This window comes from Nerophis lumbriciformis, linkage group LG09 (assembly GCF_033978685.3).
Source record: "Nerophis lumbriciformis linkage group LG09, RoL_Nlum_v2.1, whole genome shotgun sequence".
In the NCBI taxonomy this organism is placed as follows: domain Eukaryota; kingdom Metazoa; phylum Chordata; class Actinopteri; order Syngnathiformes; family Syngnathidae; genus Nerophis; species Nerophis lumbriciformis.
In genome coordinates, this window is record NC_084556.2 from 25464363 (window position 1) to 25486655 (window position 22293).

The 22293-nt window shown below is 40.5% G+C and overlaps 1 protein-coding gene across 8 annotated transcripts in view; it reads left to right on the forward strand.

Moving 5' to 3' along the window:
- LOC133607458 (unconventional myosin-XVIIIa-like) overlaps positions 1-9597 on the forward strand; it is a 187099-nt gene extending 177502 nt beyond the window's left edge. For 6 of the 8 annotated variants that reach the window (XM_061962093.1, XM_061962091.1, XM_061962088.1 and 3 more), the window contains 2 exons: positions 1230-2592; positions 7504-7646. In XM_061962093.1, coding sequence (XP_061818077.1) covers positions 1230-2577 — 1348 coding nt within the window. In that variant the 3' untranslated portion in view covers positions 2578-2592; positions 7504-7646. Of the gene's footprint in view, positions 1-1229; positions 2593-7503 lie in introns of all 8 variants that reach the window. The other 2 variants (XM_061962096.1, XM_061962095.1) reach the window with 1 other exon arrangement.
- The last annotated feature ends 12696 nt before the right edge of the window (positions 9598-22293 follow it).

Genomic DNA, 22293 nt, shown 5'->3' on the forward strand with positions numbered 1-22293 from the left:
TCGTTGAATTAAAGAAAGAAATCATCAAAAACATGACAGAGCGTCATCAACTTGGCGGAGCAATTCGAGCGTATCACTGCTGCATCACACTAAAGCAGAACGAGTCCCAGGCCAGCCAAGAATGTTAAAATGATATCTCAACGACAGACGTTTGTCCATGAAAATATGGAGGAGCTGCTGATAGTGTGTTTGACAGAGAAGCTGCTGGAAGCAAAAAAAATATAGAAGTCAAGCTGTACATCAAGCTGTATATAATTACATAAATCTGTTGGGGTTTTTTTTGTTAAAATTGTGCTTTTTGGGGGATCAAGCTCCAATTAAATTGATTTCTATTAATTTTAATGATAGATGATGATTTGAGATAGCATTTCAAGGGGATTAAGATAAGATATTGCATTGCTTTTCTTAATAACATAAAGCTAAGATGTGGATGTTTTGTTCGATAGTGTATCATTGAATATATCTTTAATGTACAAAATGTTTCAAAGTGGTCTCCGCAATTTTTCTTTATAACTTTGGAGACCCCTGCCTTTGAGATTAAAACAGGCCCTTCTTTGATCCTATATCAATATCAGTACTACTATTTACTGTCTAACCGTGTCAAAATGACTGCTGGGTAAAAGGTTTTGAAAAAGACGATTACGCAATACTGTACATAAAAACAAAACAGTTCTGAATGAGTTATTTTATAGTTTTTGATAATCCTGCTGACAGACAGACAAACCAATTACGCCGAAACCATAAATTCCTTGAGAGAGATAAACTAACTTGAGTCTTAAAATGGCGCAGCAATACCTGCGGCTACAAATAGGATGGGTAATTTACGCGATTCAGTGTCATCGCTCTCCTTTCCAGTAATCTGTCTAATGACAGCAGGCGGAACGGCGAAGTGGCTGCTGTCAAATTTATTGAAGTGGCCTGTGGCCAGTTGGCGCGCCTGCTAAATGATGCCTCTGCTCCCATAGATCTTCTCACTTGTTGACTCCCACTCTGTCCACAGTGCGTAGTGTACATAAACCGCAGTAGCCGGAGGGAGGGAGCGTGTCCGTTGACATCACCTTCCCAAGGACAGAAAGAAAGTGACAAATTTACAGTTCTGTCTGACGTTACAGATTAGTATCAGGGCACCGACCTCGGGAACAATATGCTGCTCATTATATTCATTTCTGTGCCTCAACAGAAATGCACTCAATTGTATTCTTTGCACTGTTTTACTGTGATGCCCTTAGATATTCAGCAAACGGGGATGCTAAAGAATGTAAGGAGAAGACAAGTGATGGAAGTCCAAATGGCAAAGATCTAGAGCAGAGCAGGTCTGTGTCGGTCATGAGCTCCCTGAGCTATCGTAAGCGTTCCAACCTGAAAGACTCCATCGGGGGGACCGGCGATGAGAGCTCCCTCTTCAGCGCCCTGAAAGAACAGCCCGACACACCTGACCACACCTCCCTCCGCAAAGCCAAGTCCAAGGATCTCCTGGAGGACTGGAAGAAGAATCAAACACAAGAAGACTTCGATGACAAAGGCTCGGTCATCTCCATGGCTTATTCTGAGGCCACCAGCAGAGCCAGGAAGGGGTTGGAGTCACGCTGGACCTCCAGAAGCAGCCCTGAGTTCGATAAAGACTCGATGGTGTCTTCTGTGGCTCCCAGCAGGATGTCCACCAGGAGGGGACTATTGGACGATGACAACAAGTCCACCATCAGCAGTGTGAGCCACGTCACCCCGCGGTCTCTGAACCGTAGCAGCTCTTGGAAAGATGACAGGCGCAGCAGTTCTCGCCTGTCTGTCGCTCGTAGCTGCGGCCTCAGCGAGTTCGGTGTTCATGTCGATGACGACGACGATGGGCCTCGTGCGGCAATTACAGAAGGAGGGGCTTCTCCTTACAGTCCTCGATCCCACACCCGAAGCCTCTCTACCCCTGCCCGACCTCGTTCTTCGGACAACCCGCCAGATACGTCTGACATCAAGCCTGTTACGCACCGGAACTACTTGGACCCTGACTTGGAGGCGGCCATTAATGAGGTGCTCAGCTTCAAACCCATCAAGTTCAAGCGTAGCAAGCTTGATGATTCCAGTGATGAGGAAGCGGACAAGAATAAGGACATAGGAAGCAAGGACGCTAGGAAGAAGAGCGATGACGAGGTACTTGGTAGCAGCAAATCCAGTTTGCTTCGCTCTGCATCCAGCTCGGCTCTAGACTACTCGAGTCGACCTTCTAGCACCTTCAGTGCCACTTCTCGCAGTCGTAAAGATAAAAAAAGCAAAATCTCTTCATCGGATGACTCATCTTCGGACGATCGTCACAGCAGGAGGAGCAGCTCAAGGCGAAAGAAGGGCAAAAAGTCCAAAAAGAAATCCAAGAAGAAGGAGAGTGAGTCAGAGGATTCCTCTTCGTCCTCAGAGTCGTCATCGTCGTCTTCCTCTTCCTCCTCGTCCTACCGCAGCTCAAACAGTGTGAAGAAGAGCCCCAAACGGCCATCTGATGACGATGGGACACCAAAGAAGGGAGGCAAGAAGAAGCAGAAGAAGATGGACAACTTGATGATGAAGTACCTCTACAGGCCGGACAGTGACTGATTGCGACACATGAAGGTGATGCTTGGTGTGACAAAGAATCTGGATTCTAGTTGAAACTCATCCTGGATGACTAACCGAGCAGACTAACACACTGTACTAACTGTGTTAATCTGTAGTCTGAGATGTTGTCCTAACTCCACTTAAGGTGTGTTCACACTGCATTGTTTTGTTATCTTTGTGTCATGTGAACTCTGGTGAGCACCAGACAAGCGGACCTAGACCACTTGAAGAGGTGGATCTTGGGTCACTTGCAGATTAACTGTGGTTGGTCAAAACAAAACAACACTACCTTGGACCTTCTTCTGGGTAGTCGGATTTCTTCCCGAATTAAAAAAAAAACATGTTACCTGAGGACTGTAAATTAGGGCTCGTCAACTGGTGTTCCACTGGTTGATAGAGTTGAACTAATAAGCTCAGTTCAAAACTTTTAAGGGAATAACATGTTTGTAGCAGACTCCTAAAATCACAAGAGTTCTGTCACATAGATTATCTTTCACTAGCTTTTTTGTAGTAGGTTCTTAAAAAGATCAGGGTGTTCCAATTAGGTAGGCAAACTTTGACCATTGCAAACATATTGCTTGGGTTTTAATTTATGACAAGACATTTGGTCAAGTAAAACTTTAAGGTTGCATTGACATTTAACTTCCTGAGAACCAGTGTTCTCTGGAGTGGACACTTGAGTTCTGCATAACAGTGCAATTATCTTTTGCAAAATGTGTAACTGCGAAAAATGAAATAGACCAAAACATGAGAGCGCTAGTGTCTTAACCCTCAGGTGACAAAGTCTGACTTCTTTGTCCTATATTTTGTTAGTAATTTAGGCCATAGTTTTTGTTATTTCACTCCATTATACATTTCATTTTTAATTTTAAAATGTCAATGTCCATTTCTTTCACAGGTGTACGTTACACGAGTAGCTATTAGGCAATCCCACAAAGCTAAACAGCATGTGTAAGTCCTTCATTTTTGAAAGGGCATAAAACATTTCGTGATTTTCCGCTCAAATCTCTCAATCAAATTCAGCCCTTAACAAAAATACTAAACATGTCATGTTTTTTTTTAACCCTTTAAATCTCACAGTTTTCCGTTAGTATACATTTGCACAACATGAGTTATTTTACTAAGTGATATAAGCAGGGTCAAAATTAATTGTTCTTTAGGATAAAAGTTGATTGAGAAATCTGAGCAAAAATATTATGAAAAAAATAAAATAAAATGTGTTTACACCCTTCAAAAACGTACCGACTTTTATTGCTTAAAAGATCATTAAAATCAAATGTCCCAAGAGCGTTAAATTCAGAATAATGTGACTGGAGAAGTCCTAACATACTGGTACGGAACGTACGCAGAACAGAATGTGGTACAAGCCTACTCAAAGCGTACGTCAACTTTTATCACAGCGCTGCACACTTGTATCACATGAAACACTGCTCGGCGTGTATTTTTCACATCGACACACATTACACGTGACACAAACTTGCGTTTTACCACCAAAACGTTAACACACAGGGATTGTGGGAAATGTGGTGTTTCAAAAAAAAAAATCTTGGAAAACCATAACGAGGCAGTGCACACAACTATAGAAGCTCTTATGAGACCAGCCACAGTCTGTGAGCACTTTTAACATTATACTGTCCCTTGTGGTCATATTCAGCGGAACCTAGATTCACAAACTTAAAGGGGAACATTATCACAATTTCAGAAGGGTTAAAACCATTAAAAATCAGTTCCCAGTGGCTTATTTTATTTTTCGAAGTTTTTTTCAAAATTTTACCCATCACGCAATATCCCTAAAAAAAGCTTCAAAGTCCCTGATTTTAACCATCGTTATATACACCCGTCCATTTTCCTGTGACGTCACATAGTGATGCCAACACAAACAAACATGGCGCATAGAACAGCAAGCTACAGCGACATTAGCTCGGATTCAGACTCGGATTTCAGCGGCTTAAGCGATTCAACAGATTACGCATGTATTGAAACGGATGGTTGTAGTGTGGAGGCAGGTAGCGAAAACGAAATTGAAGAAGAAACTGAAGTTATTGAGCCATATCGGTTTGAACCGTATGCAAACAAAACCGACGAAAACGACACGACAGCCAGCGACACGGGAGAAAGCGAGGACGAATTCGGCGATCGCCTTCTAACCAACGATTGGTATGTGTTTGTTTGGCATTAAAGGAAACTAACAACTATGAACTAGGTTTACAGCATATGAAATACATTTGGCAACAACATGCACTTTGAGAGTGCAGACAGCCCATTTCAGGCGCGCTAAGAACATATATTTTTCCACGATTTCAGCACTCAGGTTAACCATACCTAAATAGACACAAAATACTGCATTACACAAGACTACCCGTATGTACTCGAATGATTGAAAAAAAAAAAAGTTTTTAAGCTAAATTATTGGTAAACACAGTTTATGTATAATAATTTACGTAAAACCGCGAGTAATGAATAAAGTTTTCATCAATTAATATATTCTGTAGACATACCCTCATCCGCTCTCTTTTCCTGAAAGCTGATCTGTCCAGTTTTGGAGTTGATGTCAGCATCTGCTTTGAGTGTCGCAGGATATCCACACATTCTTGCCATCTCTGTCGTAGCATAGCTTTCGTCGGTAAAGTGTGCGGAACAAACGACTGACCATTTCGTCGGCTTTCCCCACAGCCTCGTATTTTGAACAAATTTTGTCCAATTTCTTGCCACTTTCGCATCTTTGGGCCAACTTGAATCCGTCCCTGTTCGTGTTGTTACACCCTCCGACAACACACCGACGAAAGTGAGAAAATGGCGGATTGCTTCCCGATGTGACGTCACGTTGTGACGTCATCGCTCCGAGAGCGAATAATAGAAAGGCGTTTAATTCGCCAAAATTCACCCATTTAGAGTTCGGAAATCGGTTGAAAAAATATATGGTCTTTTTTCTGCAACATCAAGGTATATATTGACGCTTACATAGGTCTGGTGATAATTGGTTCTTGTACATGGTTCATAAACCAAGAAGTTAGTATAATGAAGCAGAGTTCCCCACACGAATAAATGTAAATATTAATAATTGGCTCTAGCCTCTACAAAAGTCCCCATTTTAGTAAAAAAAATGCACACTTTGAAAACACTGAAGTGTATATATATATATATATATATATATATATATATATATATATATCAAACTAAAAGAGCGCTGTAAAACGTTAACCACCATGTTACTACAATAAAAACCAAAAACCTGTATCTGCCAATATTAGTGGCATTGTTGAACAATTTCGGAGTGATAAACAAACAGTGGCTTCACGTAGTCACCGCTAGCGTTCGCACGAACGAGCAGTGTGAGGCGTTCCTTCATCGGCTTGTGTCCCGGTAGTGCCCTTTCCTTCGCTGTAATAAAGGTCCGCTGTGGCATCTCTTTCAGTCTCACTTAAATTAAAGACGTGCTGCGGAACAAAGTCCCCTTCCCTGATAAAATCCTCGAATTTAAGGGGCTGCAAGCCGGAGGCTAACTAGCTAAAACGCTAGCTCAAAACAGTTGTCTAGCGCCCCGAAGCTATACAGCGCGACTGTGAGAGTTTGGACACATTTAAAGTGTTTTTGATTACACAAAGTGATCTCTAAGACAGGCTTACACAGCTTTGACCATCACAAGGTACAACAATTCTGGAAAAAAAACTCGTCAGAAGTGCCGTTAACCTCGAAGCTCTTTGAAATGACCACGCCTGTTTGTAGAGGATGTGACGCAGCGGACCCTGCCTCTTCAAAATGGTCATGTCCGCCTGTACAGGAGGGGATGTCATCAAAATGGCAACCCTCAATGGCTTCAAGCGGCATGGAACATGACTGAATGAATGAAGCGTTTGTACGCTGAGACATGGTTTACACACAGAGGCCTATTAGGCCCGGTGTGAAGGTTCGTAAACCGGAAAGGTCGCAAATAGAGGCGTTCATGAATTGAGGTTCCACTGAATGTTTGTGGCAACCTGGTGGGTTTACGATGTAACTGCAGTTTGTAATTGCATTTTCATGTCATATCCCCCCTCCTAACCTGGGGTGCTCTTGTGCCCCCCATGGAATACGCGACTTTTTGAAAACTCTGCACCTAACGAACTCCAGATGAGTTCCCAAAAATGTTGATTGTAAAAAAAACATGTCTAAGTATTATTTTATTTATGTATTCCTTTGTTATATGTTACTAAAATGCATGGATAAAGTAATAAATATTAAATAAATAATGCGTAATTTGATCATTATGAACAGATCATTGGTGTTAAATAACGCCGGCAGTAACCTTCATAACTACGACTACAGTAGGAAGGGGATTCATACGGCCCCTTTCGTTGTGGATTACCTGACATATGATACATGACAAATCGGGGCGTGCATTATCCACTTTAACTGCCAGATGTCAGTAGAGTGTTGAATATTTCAACATGTGTTTTGTGGCAATTCTAACTATGACCACAGAGTCAGTTGCAATGTAGAGTGGCGCTTTTATTCATTTTTAGCAAAATGATCCCCCCTCCTCTCACATGAGATCCACCCAAGAATGGGGCCTTATGAATCCCTTCCCCATTGTACATAAAAAAAAAAAAAGTTCATTTATACCTCTGTATTTTACTAACCTGTTGTGTTGCAAATGCCTAACATTTTCCAGTCTAACAGCAGAGAGGCGCCTCGAGGCGTTGTGCATGTACAGTAAAAAAAAAAAATACCTGCATTGAATTGAGCTGTCCTTCAATTTTAAAGTGCCTGTCATTTCTATGAGTTGTCATAGAAACATCAGCACATTAAAAAAAAAACATTTGATGTGAAGTTTGCTGAAGAATAATCCTACATAAAAAAAGAACAACTTGCCTTCATGCATAAAATTTTACCATCTTGTTCTCCCTGTATATGAAATGTAATATGTGTGTGTTTTGAACTTTGCAGCCCTCCTGTAGTCAGGCGACATCCAACCCTTGGCAGATCTGATGAAGAGGACGAGGTGGATTTAAACACCAGCAGGCAGCCACTAAAGGCGAGCGACATTGAGGGCACGCTGGGCGAGAGCCTCGAAATCGGGTCACCTTGTGCTCTCAAGTGAAACCAAACACGCAAGAAGGAGAAAACTCTTTAATTTGGGGATGATGTCATTTCTGTTCTTCCTCCTGAAGCAAGGTTGCGTTCACGGCTTAAGTCCGCCTCGTCTCAATAAATATGATGCATCTTATTGAAGTCACACAGCAGTAAAGGTGAGACATTTTGCAGGAAAAAAAAAAAGCTTCTTCTGTATTTTTAAACAGCTGCATTTCAGGCAAATGTAAGCTTTTCTCTGCACTTCCTGTCTATTCAGCCCTGCCAAGAGGATTTAGATAAGCCTTGCATGGATGGACTTCTTTAAGAAATTCTGGCCAACCCCTAAGACTTCACTCATCTCGTCCTTGTTAATGTGGACAAGAAACACTTTTCAAATAATTATATTGCATTCAAACTGACTGTAGACGCATTCACAAAACACATTACCGTCACCAAATAATTGTTAAACAATCAATAGAATTGTAGCTTAACCAAGAAGATATTTATATATATATATTCGTAATTTATTTAATTTCTTAATGTAGGATAAATTATTCGCTTTCTGCTTTAAGTGACTTTTTAAATCTGCAGGATATTCTCAGCTTTGAAATAAAGGTTCACATTTGGACATAATACCATCTTTATTAAGGAGGAACATCCCAGATTTAATGTATATTAAGACATTTTCTAGACAAGCCTGTCACTGTTGCATATTTTCAACATATTTAGCAAGGGTGCAAAAAAAAAAGATTCACGATTCTTATTCATCCCGATTTTAAATCCATTCACAATTTAGGAAAATAAATTAATGAAAAAATGTCCTTTTTTTGTTGTTTTAGTAACACATTTAAAAAAAACGTTTTTAGGCGATTTCCATTAAGGGTGCACAAAGAAATCGATTCACATCCGAATGCTGATTCCTATACAGCCCGGTTCTAAATAGATTGCTAATATTCAAAAAAACGATTTATTTAAAAAATATATATATTTTTAGGCCATCTCAATGCAACCAGAAATAGATTTTCTAAACTGTAACCTGTTTTGGAAAAGTTTCATTCTAATTATTATACCAAATTATGACATTTCGAAAATCAGTTTGAATCGAAACTCGTGTTGGATCAACACCAGGAATCGGAATCGAATCGTTAAGTGCCCAAAGATTCACACCCCTGATATTTAGTGCCAAAAGTGTGCGTATTATTCTGGTTTATTTGAGCAAAATTTAGTAGTGTTCTCAGCTTGTGTGTTTATTATGTTAAAGACTGATGATCAAACAATGTGTGTCACTTTAAGAAACAACCATGTGACAGATACAGCTGCTGTGTCCTTTGAGTGTTTATCAGGAAAGGCTTCTTTCGGCTCAAAAGCAACAGCTCGGAATAAATTCGGTTGAAGGAGTGTTTTTTGTCGCCGTCATCGATTTAAGTGAAAAATTAAAAAGTGTGAGATCATTTTGGTCTTACAGTGTCAAATAAGGTAAATGTTCTTCTTTTACTGGTTACCTTTTGGCTCATTGGCCTGAGTTGCATGTTTTATATTATTTTCTGCACAGTTATTTGTTTAAAAAAAACACTGATATATGCTAATAATTCCTTGTATTTGCAGGTAAAATGTAACTTTTTGAATCCAGCTGACTAACACAGTATTAGTGTAGTGTGATTTACCCATCACTACTGACAACTATTGTTGTTGTTTTACTTCCAAGCATAGAGATTATTTTTGTTGTTGTTAGATAAAGTAGTTTCCTTCTGTTTGTTGACTTGATGTTTTTTACCTCAAAGCTAGGGTTGCCAATTCCACAAAAAATAAATAAGGGACAAACAATTTTTACACAATTTAATTCTAGCCTGAATTTCATAACATTTATTTATTTTTAATTAATACAATTACATAGAGAAACTAAGATGATGGTTCAATAAGAATTTTTTTTAGCGCAAAATAACAAAATTAACAATAAAATAAATACCTCAAACCCTTTCGACCTGGTGCTGTCTTTTTTCTACAAGTGTGAGCATAAGTGAGGTGTTTCTTTGATGGTTTGAACCTGGAAGAGCAATTCACAATTTCAAACATGCTCATACACCTGACTGTGACATGAAGCAGCTTTACTCTAAGAGGGATTTCATATGGCCCCATTCCACATCAGAGGAAGGTGGGGATTAATCATTTTGCAAATGCAGTCTGCTGAAAATTGTGGAAAGTGCCAGCCACAACATAGCAACTGACGCTGTGGTCAAAGTTGGAATTACCACAAAACACATTTTAAGATATTCAAAACTCTACTGCCATCTGGCGGCTAAAGTGGATAGTGCAGCCCCTCCAATTCGTCACTTTTCATGTGTCAGGTAAACTGCAACAAATGGGGCCTCTAACTGTACCAACTAATGGAGATGGGATTCATGGCCTGAAATGAGTCAAATATTGAATCCAATCCACTTTATTTATATTGAACATTTCAAAAACACAATACAAGTTTCACAAAGTGCGGCACAAGAGTTAAAACATACGCTATGGTCAGAGTTGGAATTGCCACAAAACACATTTTACAATATTCAACAATTTATTGCCATCTGGCGGCTAAATTAGATAGTGTAACCCCCAATTTCTCACGTTTCATGTGTCAGGTAAACCGTGACGAATGGGGCCAAATGAATCCCCTTTTGACTAACCTTAATGTACGTCAACTTGCCTGGAAATTTCCACACAAAAGGATTTCAACAACACCGGAAAATGTATCATACATACATTTACTAAAAATAAAATCAAAATGAGCGCAGTATTTAACTGTGAATAGAAAATTGTACTACCCTAGCTGGTGTGTGTACACCTAAACTACTTAAAACAACGAACTAGAAAAATGCATCCTGTTGCGCTCGGAACACGAAAGCAAGACAACTTGAAGTATCTTTTGACACACAAAAACGTGTGCGCCGTTTACTCATCAAAAACGAGAATGAATGACTAACATCAAGCGACTCAAAATGGTGGCCACAACAAACCCCCACCTTTGGGTAAATCTCCTGACGGTCACTTAAATGGGCCGCGCCGAATTACTCACTCTTAACTGCATATATGAATGCTAACCAGGGCTCAGAAAATCTGCAAAGACTCCTCTCACCCCCACCAAGGACTGGTTTCACTGCTGGACTCTAGAAAGAGGTTCCGCAGCCTCCGAAGCAGAACCTCCAGGTTCTGTAACAGCTTCTTCCCTCAGGCCGTAAGACTCTTGAACGCATCATAATTAAATTAAATTATCCCCTCAACTCCCCCCAAAATGGATTAACTCGCTGGAATAAGAAAGACAATATAACATACATCCATAAATGTGGACGCATGTGGAAAAGTGCAATATATTTATCTGTACAGTAATCTATTTATTTATTCATTTATATATATATATTTATTTTATATATTATTTATATATATTTATTTATTTTATATATTATATATATTATTTATATATATATATTTATTTATATATGCACCTTATTGCTTTTTTATCCTGCACTACCATGAGCTTATGTAACGAAATTTCGTTCTTATCTGTGCTGTAAAGTTCAAATTTCAATGACAATAAAAAGGAAGTCTAAGTCTAAGTCTAACCCAGAACAACATTGTTATGTGCACAACTGAACAATGACAGTGAATAATGATGACAAACTCAAGTAAACAGCTGTGGTGAATTACGTCCTTAAAGCAACCGCTACAATCCAAATGTTGCTGTTTCTTTTGGAGGGTCTTTTCAGTCGCTGTGACCCCAGTCCAGTCAGGTTTAACACATTTAAATGCAGCGTAGGGCAACTCGCATTTACCAACAGCACGTAGTTCGGTTCTTGTTCACATGAAAGAGCCGTTGAAAAGACTCAACTCGGTCACGAACGACACGTTTCTATTAAATCCACTGAGCATAGTAGGTGGGAGTAGGACTAAATAATCTCAATAAGCCCGTCTAGACTGATTTTTTTTTAAATCAGTGGATATTTCTATATCGGGCCTTACAGAATGCTAATGTGCCGCTTAGATGATTGTGATCTTATGAATTCAAATGAATTATAAGGAAGAATATGTACGCCTGCATGACTGTGCTCATGTGCATAGAAAAGCTCCAAGTGAGTTCTATTAGCATATCTTCCCAGAAGAGGCTAATTTGCATTTCATGTCTTACTTTTGCACTTTTTTCTTTCTTATTTGCTTGGCACATGAATATTAACGCTGAAATGTGGAGATTGTTGATGTCATGTGAAGTGAAGTGAAGTGAATTACATTTATATAGCGCTTTTTCTCAAGTGTCTCAAAGCGCTTTACATAGTGAAACCCAATATCTAAGTTACATTTAAACCAGTGTAGGTGGCACTGGGAGCAGGTAGGTAAAGTGTCTTGCCCAAGGACACAACGGCAGTGACTAGGATGGCAGAAGCGGGGATCGAACCTGCAACCCTCAAGTCGCTGGCACGGCCGCTCTACCAACCGAGCTATAGTCATCCCCCGCAATACTCACTGAAAACGTTCAATGCAAGTTCAATTTGTTGCCACTATGCATACTTCTTAAGAGGTCCTACATCTTGTCTGTTTTTTAGTAAATAAGCCTAAGAAATCAATGTCAGCGTCCCGTCATTTAAAGGCCAAGTGATTTGGATGGCGGGGAAAGACTAAAAGGTCGGAAAGGAGTTTTTGCCCAAACACGCCTTTGATTACTTTTTCCAACAACCGCCAAGTACCTTCTCAGTCCTTCAATGGGCTTCTCCTGGGAGACAACGGCGGAAACAAACATGGAAATGAATCACGCAAAGCCGCAGTGAGTGCAAACTGAATGTTGCTGGAGGTGTGTGAGGATGTGTTAATATGTATACTGCACAGCTCCACACTGCAAATTAAGTACCAGTTTCCCCACCCATCCATCTCCATCCTTACATACAGCAGGCAGAGTGAAATAGATTGATCGTCTCTAGATTCACAACCTTGCCTGATAGTCACGCTCGGTTTGTTTCCTGGGGAAAAAATCCCTTATTTATCCCACCAATCTGTAATCCCCTTTCCGACACACAACCTGATCTTCTGATGCAATTTCACCTCGCTTGTGTGCACGCCCCTCTGGATGGCTGCTTAAAGGCTTTCCATTTAGTGGCAGATTAAATTCCGCTTCTGTTTTTTGCCTTAGTTTTTCCTGAATATTCTGCTCCAAAAATGTCGGATGAAGACCAAATTGTACTAAAATCTAAGCAATTTTTCCCATTGGAATCCAAAAATACTTTAAGGAATATGAACACAAAACACAATACATAATAATTAGTGAAAAAAATAAGTGATACATTCATTATTATCTATAAATAATTGATCTAATAAAGTTAAAAGTACTAGGTGTGGTGAAGTTACCCTCTGCGTTTGACCCATCCCCTTGTTCCACCCCCTGGGAGGTGAGGGGAGCAGTGGGCAGCAGCGGTGACCACGCTCTGGAATAATTTTTGGTGATTTAACCCCCGATTCCAACTGATTCCAATTGAGTGCCAAGCAGGGACGTAATGGCTCCCATTTTTATAGTCTTTGTATGACTCGGCCGGGGTTTGAACTCACGACCTACCGATCGTTGTGGCTTGTGCAGCCCTTTGAGACACTTGTGATTTAGGGCTATATAAATAAACATTGATTGATTGATCTCAGGGCGGACACTCTAACCACAAAATTGCCTGAATATTAACCAAGTACATCGTTAAAAAAAAAAAAAAGTTGACTCAACTCAACTCAGTCAGGTCATCTTGTTGCTTTGACTTATTTGACTTATGCATTCCAAACATGAGTTGACATTCAGTCTGATGTAAGATGAACTTGAATACCGGTATATGAGTTGAGGTAACTTTAAAATAAGTTGGTTCAATATATTTGATCAACAGTAAGTCAAGTTGGCTCAACACGCTAAATGGTCTCTATTTACATAGCATGGCACTCTACCCGGGTATATGTGTGCTTGTGTACACATTCAGAACATACATTATCACATTCACCCATTCACACATTTACCACGAGCCATCAGGAGCAGGGAAAATTGCCACGAAAAGATGTTGGTTGAACTTCTTTTATCAGATTTTCAAGGTTCAACACTGTGCGTGTTGGTTGAAAAGCCCACCTTGACTTACTTTCTGAAGGTAACTGAACTTATTATTATGGGTTTTTAATGAGTGCTTTTTTTTTCTAGTTGGAGTTGTCAGAACTCTTCTTACTTAGGTGTGAAGGGCAATTTGCTCTGTCAACATGACAACAATATTCCTTCTGACTAAATGGCAAAATCACTTTAAACATCGTGTTAGCAATATTGTTATTATGAGCGCTAAAGCGGAGGACCTGTGCGCCGTGATCACGGGGAGCAAATAAGCTTATGCAGCGATTGTAAGTCTGAGCCGGAAAGCTTCCGAGTTGGTCAAAGCTCATTCTAGATTGTTAATCATGCCTCTTACCTGTATAGTAGAAGGTTGTGGCCATAATACGAGAAGGTGGTCATCTTTAAAATCAAAATGTTTTCGCCCACAATTTTTTTTTTTTACCTGAGTGTGGATTGTGTTGAATTCATCATCAAAACGGGGAACACAAGACTTGTGCTGAAAGATATAAACATCCCATCAGTGAGTGAAAGTGGACATTAGTGAGTGTATTATTATCTAATTATTAAATCTAAACATCAAACATGGATATGTTTAGCTGGACTCTCGACGCAATTGACAAAGGCTTTTCGACGAGGAAAAGAGGTTCGGGGAGCCTGGCTGCCCTGATGGAACCATTGCTGCGGGGTACGTGAGAGACTCCTGGCATAAATGGAGAATCATGTGCCTCTCAGTCCTTTCCATCGAGGACGTGGAAGACATCTACCTATTTGGAACCGTGATCGCGGGGCACCTGCTGATTGGGCTGGGCATTGCTCTGGTGTATCGTCAAATTCGGAAGACGATGGCAGCCACTCAAGGAACCCAAAGGCTTTTCGTCGCAATGGACGAATTGGTCAGGGCTGTGGGAACACAGACTGCGGCGATTTCTGATCTGAATCGCAAGATGGATCACATCTTGGAGAAGTTTGCTGAGAAGGAGAATTGAATTGAATTTGAGAGAAAACCAGCATGGACAATAGGGCAGGCAAGTCATTGTATTCTGACTGCTCGAAGAAAAACAACATCCTAATCTACGATTTGACTCCCTCGAATGGCCTTGACGCTGTGTTATCAGGAACAAGCTGCTCTGGAAAACACCCCCGAGGACACCTCAACGATGGACGCTTTTGACCTCCCTTTTTCTCAACAAGCACCTGGTGTCGAACTTTGAGATCGGCCCCAGTCCACAAAAACACTTCAACATCACACCCAAGTTGATTGGGCATACACGCACACACCCGCCCCTTCCCCAACCACCGCCTTCACCACCGCTTGTTTGCTCCAATTCCCCCTCCCTCTGTTGCGAATTTGTTGTGACTAAATGTAACGTGTTTGTTTGCATTGCAAATGAGTTTTTTTCCTTTGGACTCAGTCTGGACCCCCTCTTGTGGATCCAGCCTTTGACTGATATTTTTTTACTCTCCCCCCTTTCCCAATATCACCTTTTTCTCACCTTTTTTTAAGGAGCGCCGTAAAAATGGCTGCGCCGTCGGCGGTCTTGTCTTGTCTCCCTGTAATGTATGTCTGCTCTTAGTGGGACTGTGCCGAAAATATACTTTTCAGTTCTTATGTGTCTTGTGCATGTTAAAAATTGACAATAAATCATCTTGAATCATGTTCACAGTTTGTATTTCTTGTTTAGCACTTTGTAATATCGCTACTTGCTTGATCTGCTTATCACTCAGAGTCTAAAATTTGTAGTTCATCCTCCGTAGAGTCAGGCTAAAAGAAATGTATGTTCCGGATCGTCATTTGTCCCAAGGTAGTCTTTGTTGGCTTTCATGAAGTCTGCCATGATTAGTAGTTAGTAGTTGTTGTAGAAGGAAAAAAGTGAATGTTGTGATGCATTTGTGAAGTTAATGCACTACCATATGCTTAAAATGAGCATAATATGTAAATATTACATGTTATTATGAATGTGCCACTTACTACATTGCATATATACTGTACTTACAGCATGTACATAACATGTTGATGGATGTTTTTAAGAGTGATTTAAAGGCAGAAAACAGCAAATCCCGTTGCCTCCTTTGTTAGCCGCCTCTTGCTAGCTTTTAGTTAGGATTCAGAATGCTTCAAAAAGAGAAGCACATTTTCTAGTCACACATAGGGATTGTGAATGAAAAGCAACATTCCAAAGTACAGTTCCCCTTTAAGAAGGATGGGCAAAATGCACACACGTCACAATTTATGTAACAGTGAATTATGTTATCTTTGATTGTAGCTGAGATAGGCTCCAGCGCCCCCCGCGACCCCAAAGGGAATAAGCGGTAGAAAATGGATGGATGGATGGATGTTGCGAAAAGCTCCTTTTTTTCCCGTTATTTTAAGTCTCCGTTTGCCTCAAAGTAGAACATTTGAGTAGGTTTGCTCCCGCGCACGCTGTGCATGTCACGTGTAATTCACATGCAGCTGTGTCCTTGCCTGACAAGAATGGAAATGACTTGTCTCCTCCAATAAGACCCTGCTCCACTCTGGACAAACATGCACCTTTTAGAATTACAAAGAAGATGGAGGGCGGCCAACACTCAAGAGCATGTTGCAAAGCAGCTTTATTCGGCCGGCGTTTGCACGTGGTGACCTCCGTTGGAGGATTGGGAGCGGAGAAGGTAAAAGAAGATATTGTCCTTTAACATTAGTGCAGTTCTTTGTTGATGAATACCTGCTGTCAATAAAACCATGATTGGAGACCCTGAGACTCTGTCTGCTGGGAACAGGTGAGGAAGCTGCGTTCATTTGCATTTCTAAGAAAAAAGCCGCTGCCGAGTGCACTGCTTGGGTGCTTCTCTTTGTTTGCACATATCATTTCCACTCTAATGAACACTGCACAGTAGCAAGCCCTTGTAACAAGGCTCAAAGGTAGCCTCAAACATTGTTTACATTTTGCACGGGCCTTTTCGGAGCCTGAGGGAACAATACAATCATTTTCCTCCCTCTGTGTGGAAGCGACCATAAAAGTAAATCACACCTGCAGCTGTGGCAAATCTTTGATATATTTTGTTTCATGCGTCTCCCCGTATCGCCGAAGCACAGCGCGAACCTTGAAAAACAAATTGCTGAAATTCCGACGAGGGAAATTGCTCATTGTTTTGTCTTCGCAATGAGCCGTGCTTGCAAATGACTGCAAAATGTCCCCGCTGAAATATTGTCCCTCACTTGTGTTGCTGTTGCATGTTAGTTACAAACGAAGACTTAAGACCTACTGGAGCGGTCCAACATCACTGGGGGAATAGAAAAGAGGGTAAGTAGTTTTACCTCTAAGCTCCTCTCAGCAGGAACATATTAAAAAGATCATTCACTTGCCTCGCACACGCCAGGAGTGCTCACTTTGGCACTGAAATGTGGCTTCATTGGATATGTGAGGCGTGTTTGGGGGGTGGGGCAGGGGGCGTGGTTGGGGCGGGGGCGTGGTTAAGAGGGGAGGAGTATATTTACAGCTGGAATTCACCAAGTGTCAAGTATTTCTTATATATATATATATATATATATATATATATATATATATATATATATATATGAAATACTTGACTTTCAGTGAATTCTAGTTATATATATATATATATATATATATATATATATATATAAATAAAATAAATACTTGAATTTCAGTGTTCATTTATTTACACATATACACACACATAACACTCATCTACTCATTGTTGAGTTAAGGGTTGAATTGTCCATCCTTGTTCTAGTCTCTGTCACTATTTTTCTAACCATGCTGAACACCCTCTCTGATGATGCATTGCTATGTGGCACGCACAAAAGTGCTTTCATCAAATGCGCTAGAGTCTGGAATCTTCCATCTCTCCCCAGCATGGCCCAAAACCGGTCAATCTTTGCTTCCTGAGGAAGATCTTCACTGCCAAGCACTTGGTAGTCCACTACTTCTTCCCGGAGGCTATCCAGGTCCAATCGCAGCTGCGGCTTGGAACTTACAAGCGTATTTCTTCATCTTACTCGTCATCGGCGTCGCCACGGCTGTATCTTCCTCGTTCTTCTGCTTCGTCTCCTTGTTGTGTGCGCAGTTGTGCACAAGCTGTAGATGTTATTGTCACACATGCTTGTACAGTGGCTTGTGATGATACCGGGTAGAAGGAGACGGCACTGAGGCTGGGAGAGTGCTTAGCCTGGGGCGTATTTATTCAAAAGGAAAATATATATATATATATATATATATATATATATATATATATATATATATATATATATATATATATATATATATATAAATATATAAAATTTATATAATATATTGTATTGCATAATATATTATATTAAATATTATATATCAATATATGTATGTATTAGATATATTAGGAGCGGTGCTGTCAGACAAGGGCAAGGCAGGCAGGGCTTGTCCAGGAGCGGAAGCGTGGTCGGGAGGCAGGAGGGAGTCATCGTAGTCCGGGGGCGAACGAGGAGTCGAGAACCAGGAAGCACGAGGAAGACAGGGAAGATCCAGAAGCACACGACACACAGCGTGACTCGGGGATGCACACAGGGAGGGTACGATTGCTACGTTCTGGCAAAGGATCTCTGGTGGCGGTTGTTTAAGTAGTCGTCCAGCCTGAGTGACGCGCACGCGAGCGCACTTGGAGGTGCGCTCAGCGCGGCTCCCAGATGATTGTGCACTGGTGTGCGTCTGGGCCGTGACATAGATGGCAGTATTGCCCTGTTTAAGAGTGTCACAACATTGCTGTTTACGGCAGACGAACTGCTTTACGGTAGACGAAAACGTGGCTGCTGTTGTTGTGTGTTGTTACCGCGCTGGGAGGACGTTAATGAAACTGCCTAACAATAAACCCACATAAGAAACCAAGAACTCGCCTTTGATCATTCTACAGTTATAACGTGATTGGGCAGGCATGCTGTTTATATTGTGGGAAAGCGGACGTGAAAACAGGTCAGGTCCGCATGCAGCTGGAGGGGGCGTGGCCTCCAGCTCGGCCTGAATTTCGGGAGATTTTCGGGAGAAAATTTGTCCCGGGAGGTTTTCGGGAGAGGCGCTGAATTTCGGGAGTCTCCCGGAAAATCCGGGAGGGTTGGCAAGTATGTTTATAACTGATAACGGTAGTTCAGCCGGGATATGCTCATTTCAAAATTACATTTATAGCCCCGAAATATTGTTATGTTTTCATTTCGATGCCCCGCCCTCCACCGTTTGACAAATTAGAAAGTCAGTGAGTGTGTCACATCCAGGTTGCCAGTTACGCACAGCCCTCTTCGTTGAGCTACTGCCACTGGTAAAGTTACTAAACATGTCAGACCTTAGTAAATCTAAAAGGCGTCGTTACGATTCTCAACTTATTCATGACAAAGCCAGGAACAAAACGAGGATTTGTATCGGGATGCCTTTGAAAGATGGAGACGATTGAAGGGGGAGAAGATTTTTTTCAACTGACGCTAAACTTGCTAATTTCCTCCTTGATTGGTAAGTCAGGAATTTACGATACTTGTAATAAATGGAAATGGACATTTGGTATGTAAACTATATTGTCCAATACAGTCTATGATCTTGTCTAACAAAGCTAGTGTGTTCGTGCAACAAATGCTTAGGAGCGAAGCACCATCACACTAGTGTAATGCTTTTAGCATGCTAGCCCGATCAATGACACATCGACATATAGGCTAACGGGATAAATATATGCCTGTCAGCCTGTATTTCGATGTGTCATCCTACTGACAGGGCAAAATATATTTCCAACGAATAAAACCTATGTAGATATGGGTAGTGACAGTGCCAATATCGTTCTCAATATCCTGATACACTGAGGAAATGCGTTCCAACATTAGCACGGCTAATTGTGGTTTCTGCATCAGGCACATATGGGGTGGTATTTGCTTGGCACAATATAATGCATTACATGTAATGATTGTCTACTTTGTGTATTGACATGGTAGTAGGCTATATGATTTATGCGTAACGTGGTTTTTGCATAACGTGGGTTGGCTCATAGAATTGCACTCTGCACTGAAAGATGGTGATGTGCGTAAACATGGAAGAGAATGCAGTGTGTCAAGGTTGGATGCAACATGGAGTTATGCTGAACAAAATGTGACGGTAATTTTACTGTTGGCCTTGGCTTGCCATCAAAGTAGGCTTATGCGATGTATAATATATTATATATTATTATACATCATATATTATACATCATATATTATACATTATTTCGATGGTGGTCCGTGCGGTCAAACTCTACATTTTAGCAGGGTAAAACCAACAATCTGTCCCGACTGCTCAACGAAGATGTTGCTGCATAACTTTACAAATAGATTTGGCTTGTCGACATCAGTAAAATGTGGCATAATGACTTAGTAAACCATCTTGCAAGAAGCATAAACAAGAGAAACCTACAGCGTAGGACTCGTCAAATACTCCAAATACAAACCCCGTTTCCATATGAGTTGGGAAATTGTGTTAGATGTAAATATAAATGGAATACAATGATTTGCAAATCCTTTTCAACCCATATTCAATTGAATGCACTACAAAGACAAGATATTTGATCTTCAAACTCATAAACTTAATTTTTTTTTTTGCAAATAATAATTAACTTAGAATTTCATGGCTGCAACACGTGCCAAAGTAGTTGGGAAAGGGCATGTTCACCACTGTGTTACATCACCTTTCCTTTTAACAACACTCAGTAAATGTTTGGGAACTGAGGAGACACATTTTTTAAGCTTCTCAGGTGGAATTCTTTCCCATTCTTGCTTGATGTACAGCTTAAGTTGTTCAACAGAACATACAAATCCTTTATTTATTGAATCAAAGATACTGAAATTCTACGACATAGTGAATTTGCAAACAGCTAAAATTATACACAAAGCAAACTATAACCTGCTACCCAAGAATATACAACAATTCTTCTCAAAAAAAGAGAAGAAATATAATCTTAGAGAGAAATGTAATTTAAAACATTTGCATGCACGTACAACACTTAAGACCTTCAGTATATCAGTATGTGGAATTAAATTATGGAATGGATTAAGCAAAGCAATCAAACAATGTACTAGTATGATCCACTTCAAGAAACTCTTCAAACTTAAAGTGTTTACAAAGTACAAAGAAGAAGAACCATGATAAACATTCTGAATTTATTTAACTCATCCATTCTTTCATTCTTTCACTCTCAAAATAATCTTACTTATCTCAACATATGAAATGTAACTTACTTCACCAATTATTATTTATTTACTTATTTTTATTGTGATTACTTATGGAATAAATTGAGAACAGGAAGTGAACAACAGTTTTAGCAACTGTTATGTAAAAGAAAAGGGGTAGGATTAAATAAGCTCTAATACTCCTTTTCGAACATGTTGACAAGAGAAACTGGAGATTGTGATGTATCATGTTGTATGCTTGCATGTTCGAAATAAACTCAAACTCAACTCAACTCAACTCAACAGTCCGGGGGTCTCCGTTGTGCTATTTTAGGCTTCATAATGCGCCACACATTTTCAATGGGAGACAGGTCTGGACTACAGGCAGGCCAGTCTAGTACCCGCACTCTTTTACTATGAAGTCATCTTGATGTAACACGTGGCTTGGCATTGTCTTGCTGAAATAAGCAGGGGCGTCAAAGGTAACGTTGCTTGGATGGCAACATATGTTGCTCCAAAACCTGTATGTAACTTTCAGCATTAATGGCGCCTTCACAGATGTGTAAGTTACCCATGTCTTGGGCATTAATACACCCCCATACCATCACAGATGCTGGCTTTTCAACTTTGCGCATATAACAATCCGGATGGTTCTTTTCCTCTTTGGTCCGGAGGACACGACGTCCACAGTTTCCAAAAACAATTTGAAATGTGGACTCGTCAGACCACAGAACACTTTTCCACTTTGTATCAGTCCATTTTAGATGAGCTCAGGCCCAGCGAAGCTGACGGCATTTCTGGGTGGTGTTGATAAACGGTTTTCGCCTTGCATAGGAGACTTTTAACTTGCACTTCCAGATGTAGCGACCAACTGTAGTTACTGACAGTGGGTTTCTGAAGTGTTCCTGAGCCCATATGGTGATATCCTTTACACACTGATGTCGCTTGTTGATGCAGTACAGCCTGAGGGATCGAAGGTCACGGGCTTAGCTGCTTACGTGCAGTGATTTCTCCAGATTCTCTGAACCCTTTGATGATATTACGGACCGTAAATGGTGAAATCCCTAAATTCCTTGCAATAGCTGGTTGAGAAAGTTTTTTTTTAACTGTTCAACAATTTGCTCACGCATTTGTTGACAAAGTGGTAACCCTCGCCCCATCCTTGTTTGTGAATGACTGAGCATTTCATGGAAGCTACTTTTATGCCCAATCATGGCACTCACCTGTTCCCAATTTGCCTGTTCACCTGTGGGATGTTCCAAATAAGTGTTTGATGAGCATTCCTCAACTTTATCAGTATTTATTGCCACCTTTCCCAACTTCCTTGTCACGTGTTGCTGGCATCAAATTCTAAAGTTAATGATTATTAAAAAAAAAAGTTTATCAGTTTGAACATCAAAATATGTTGTCTTTGTAGTGC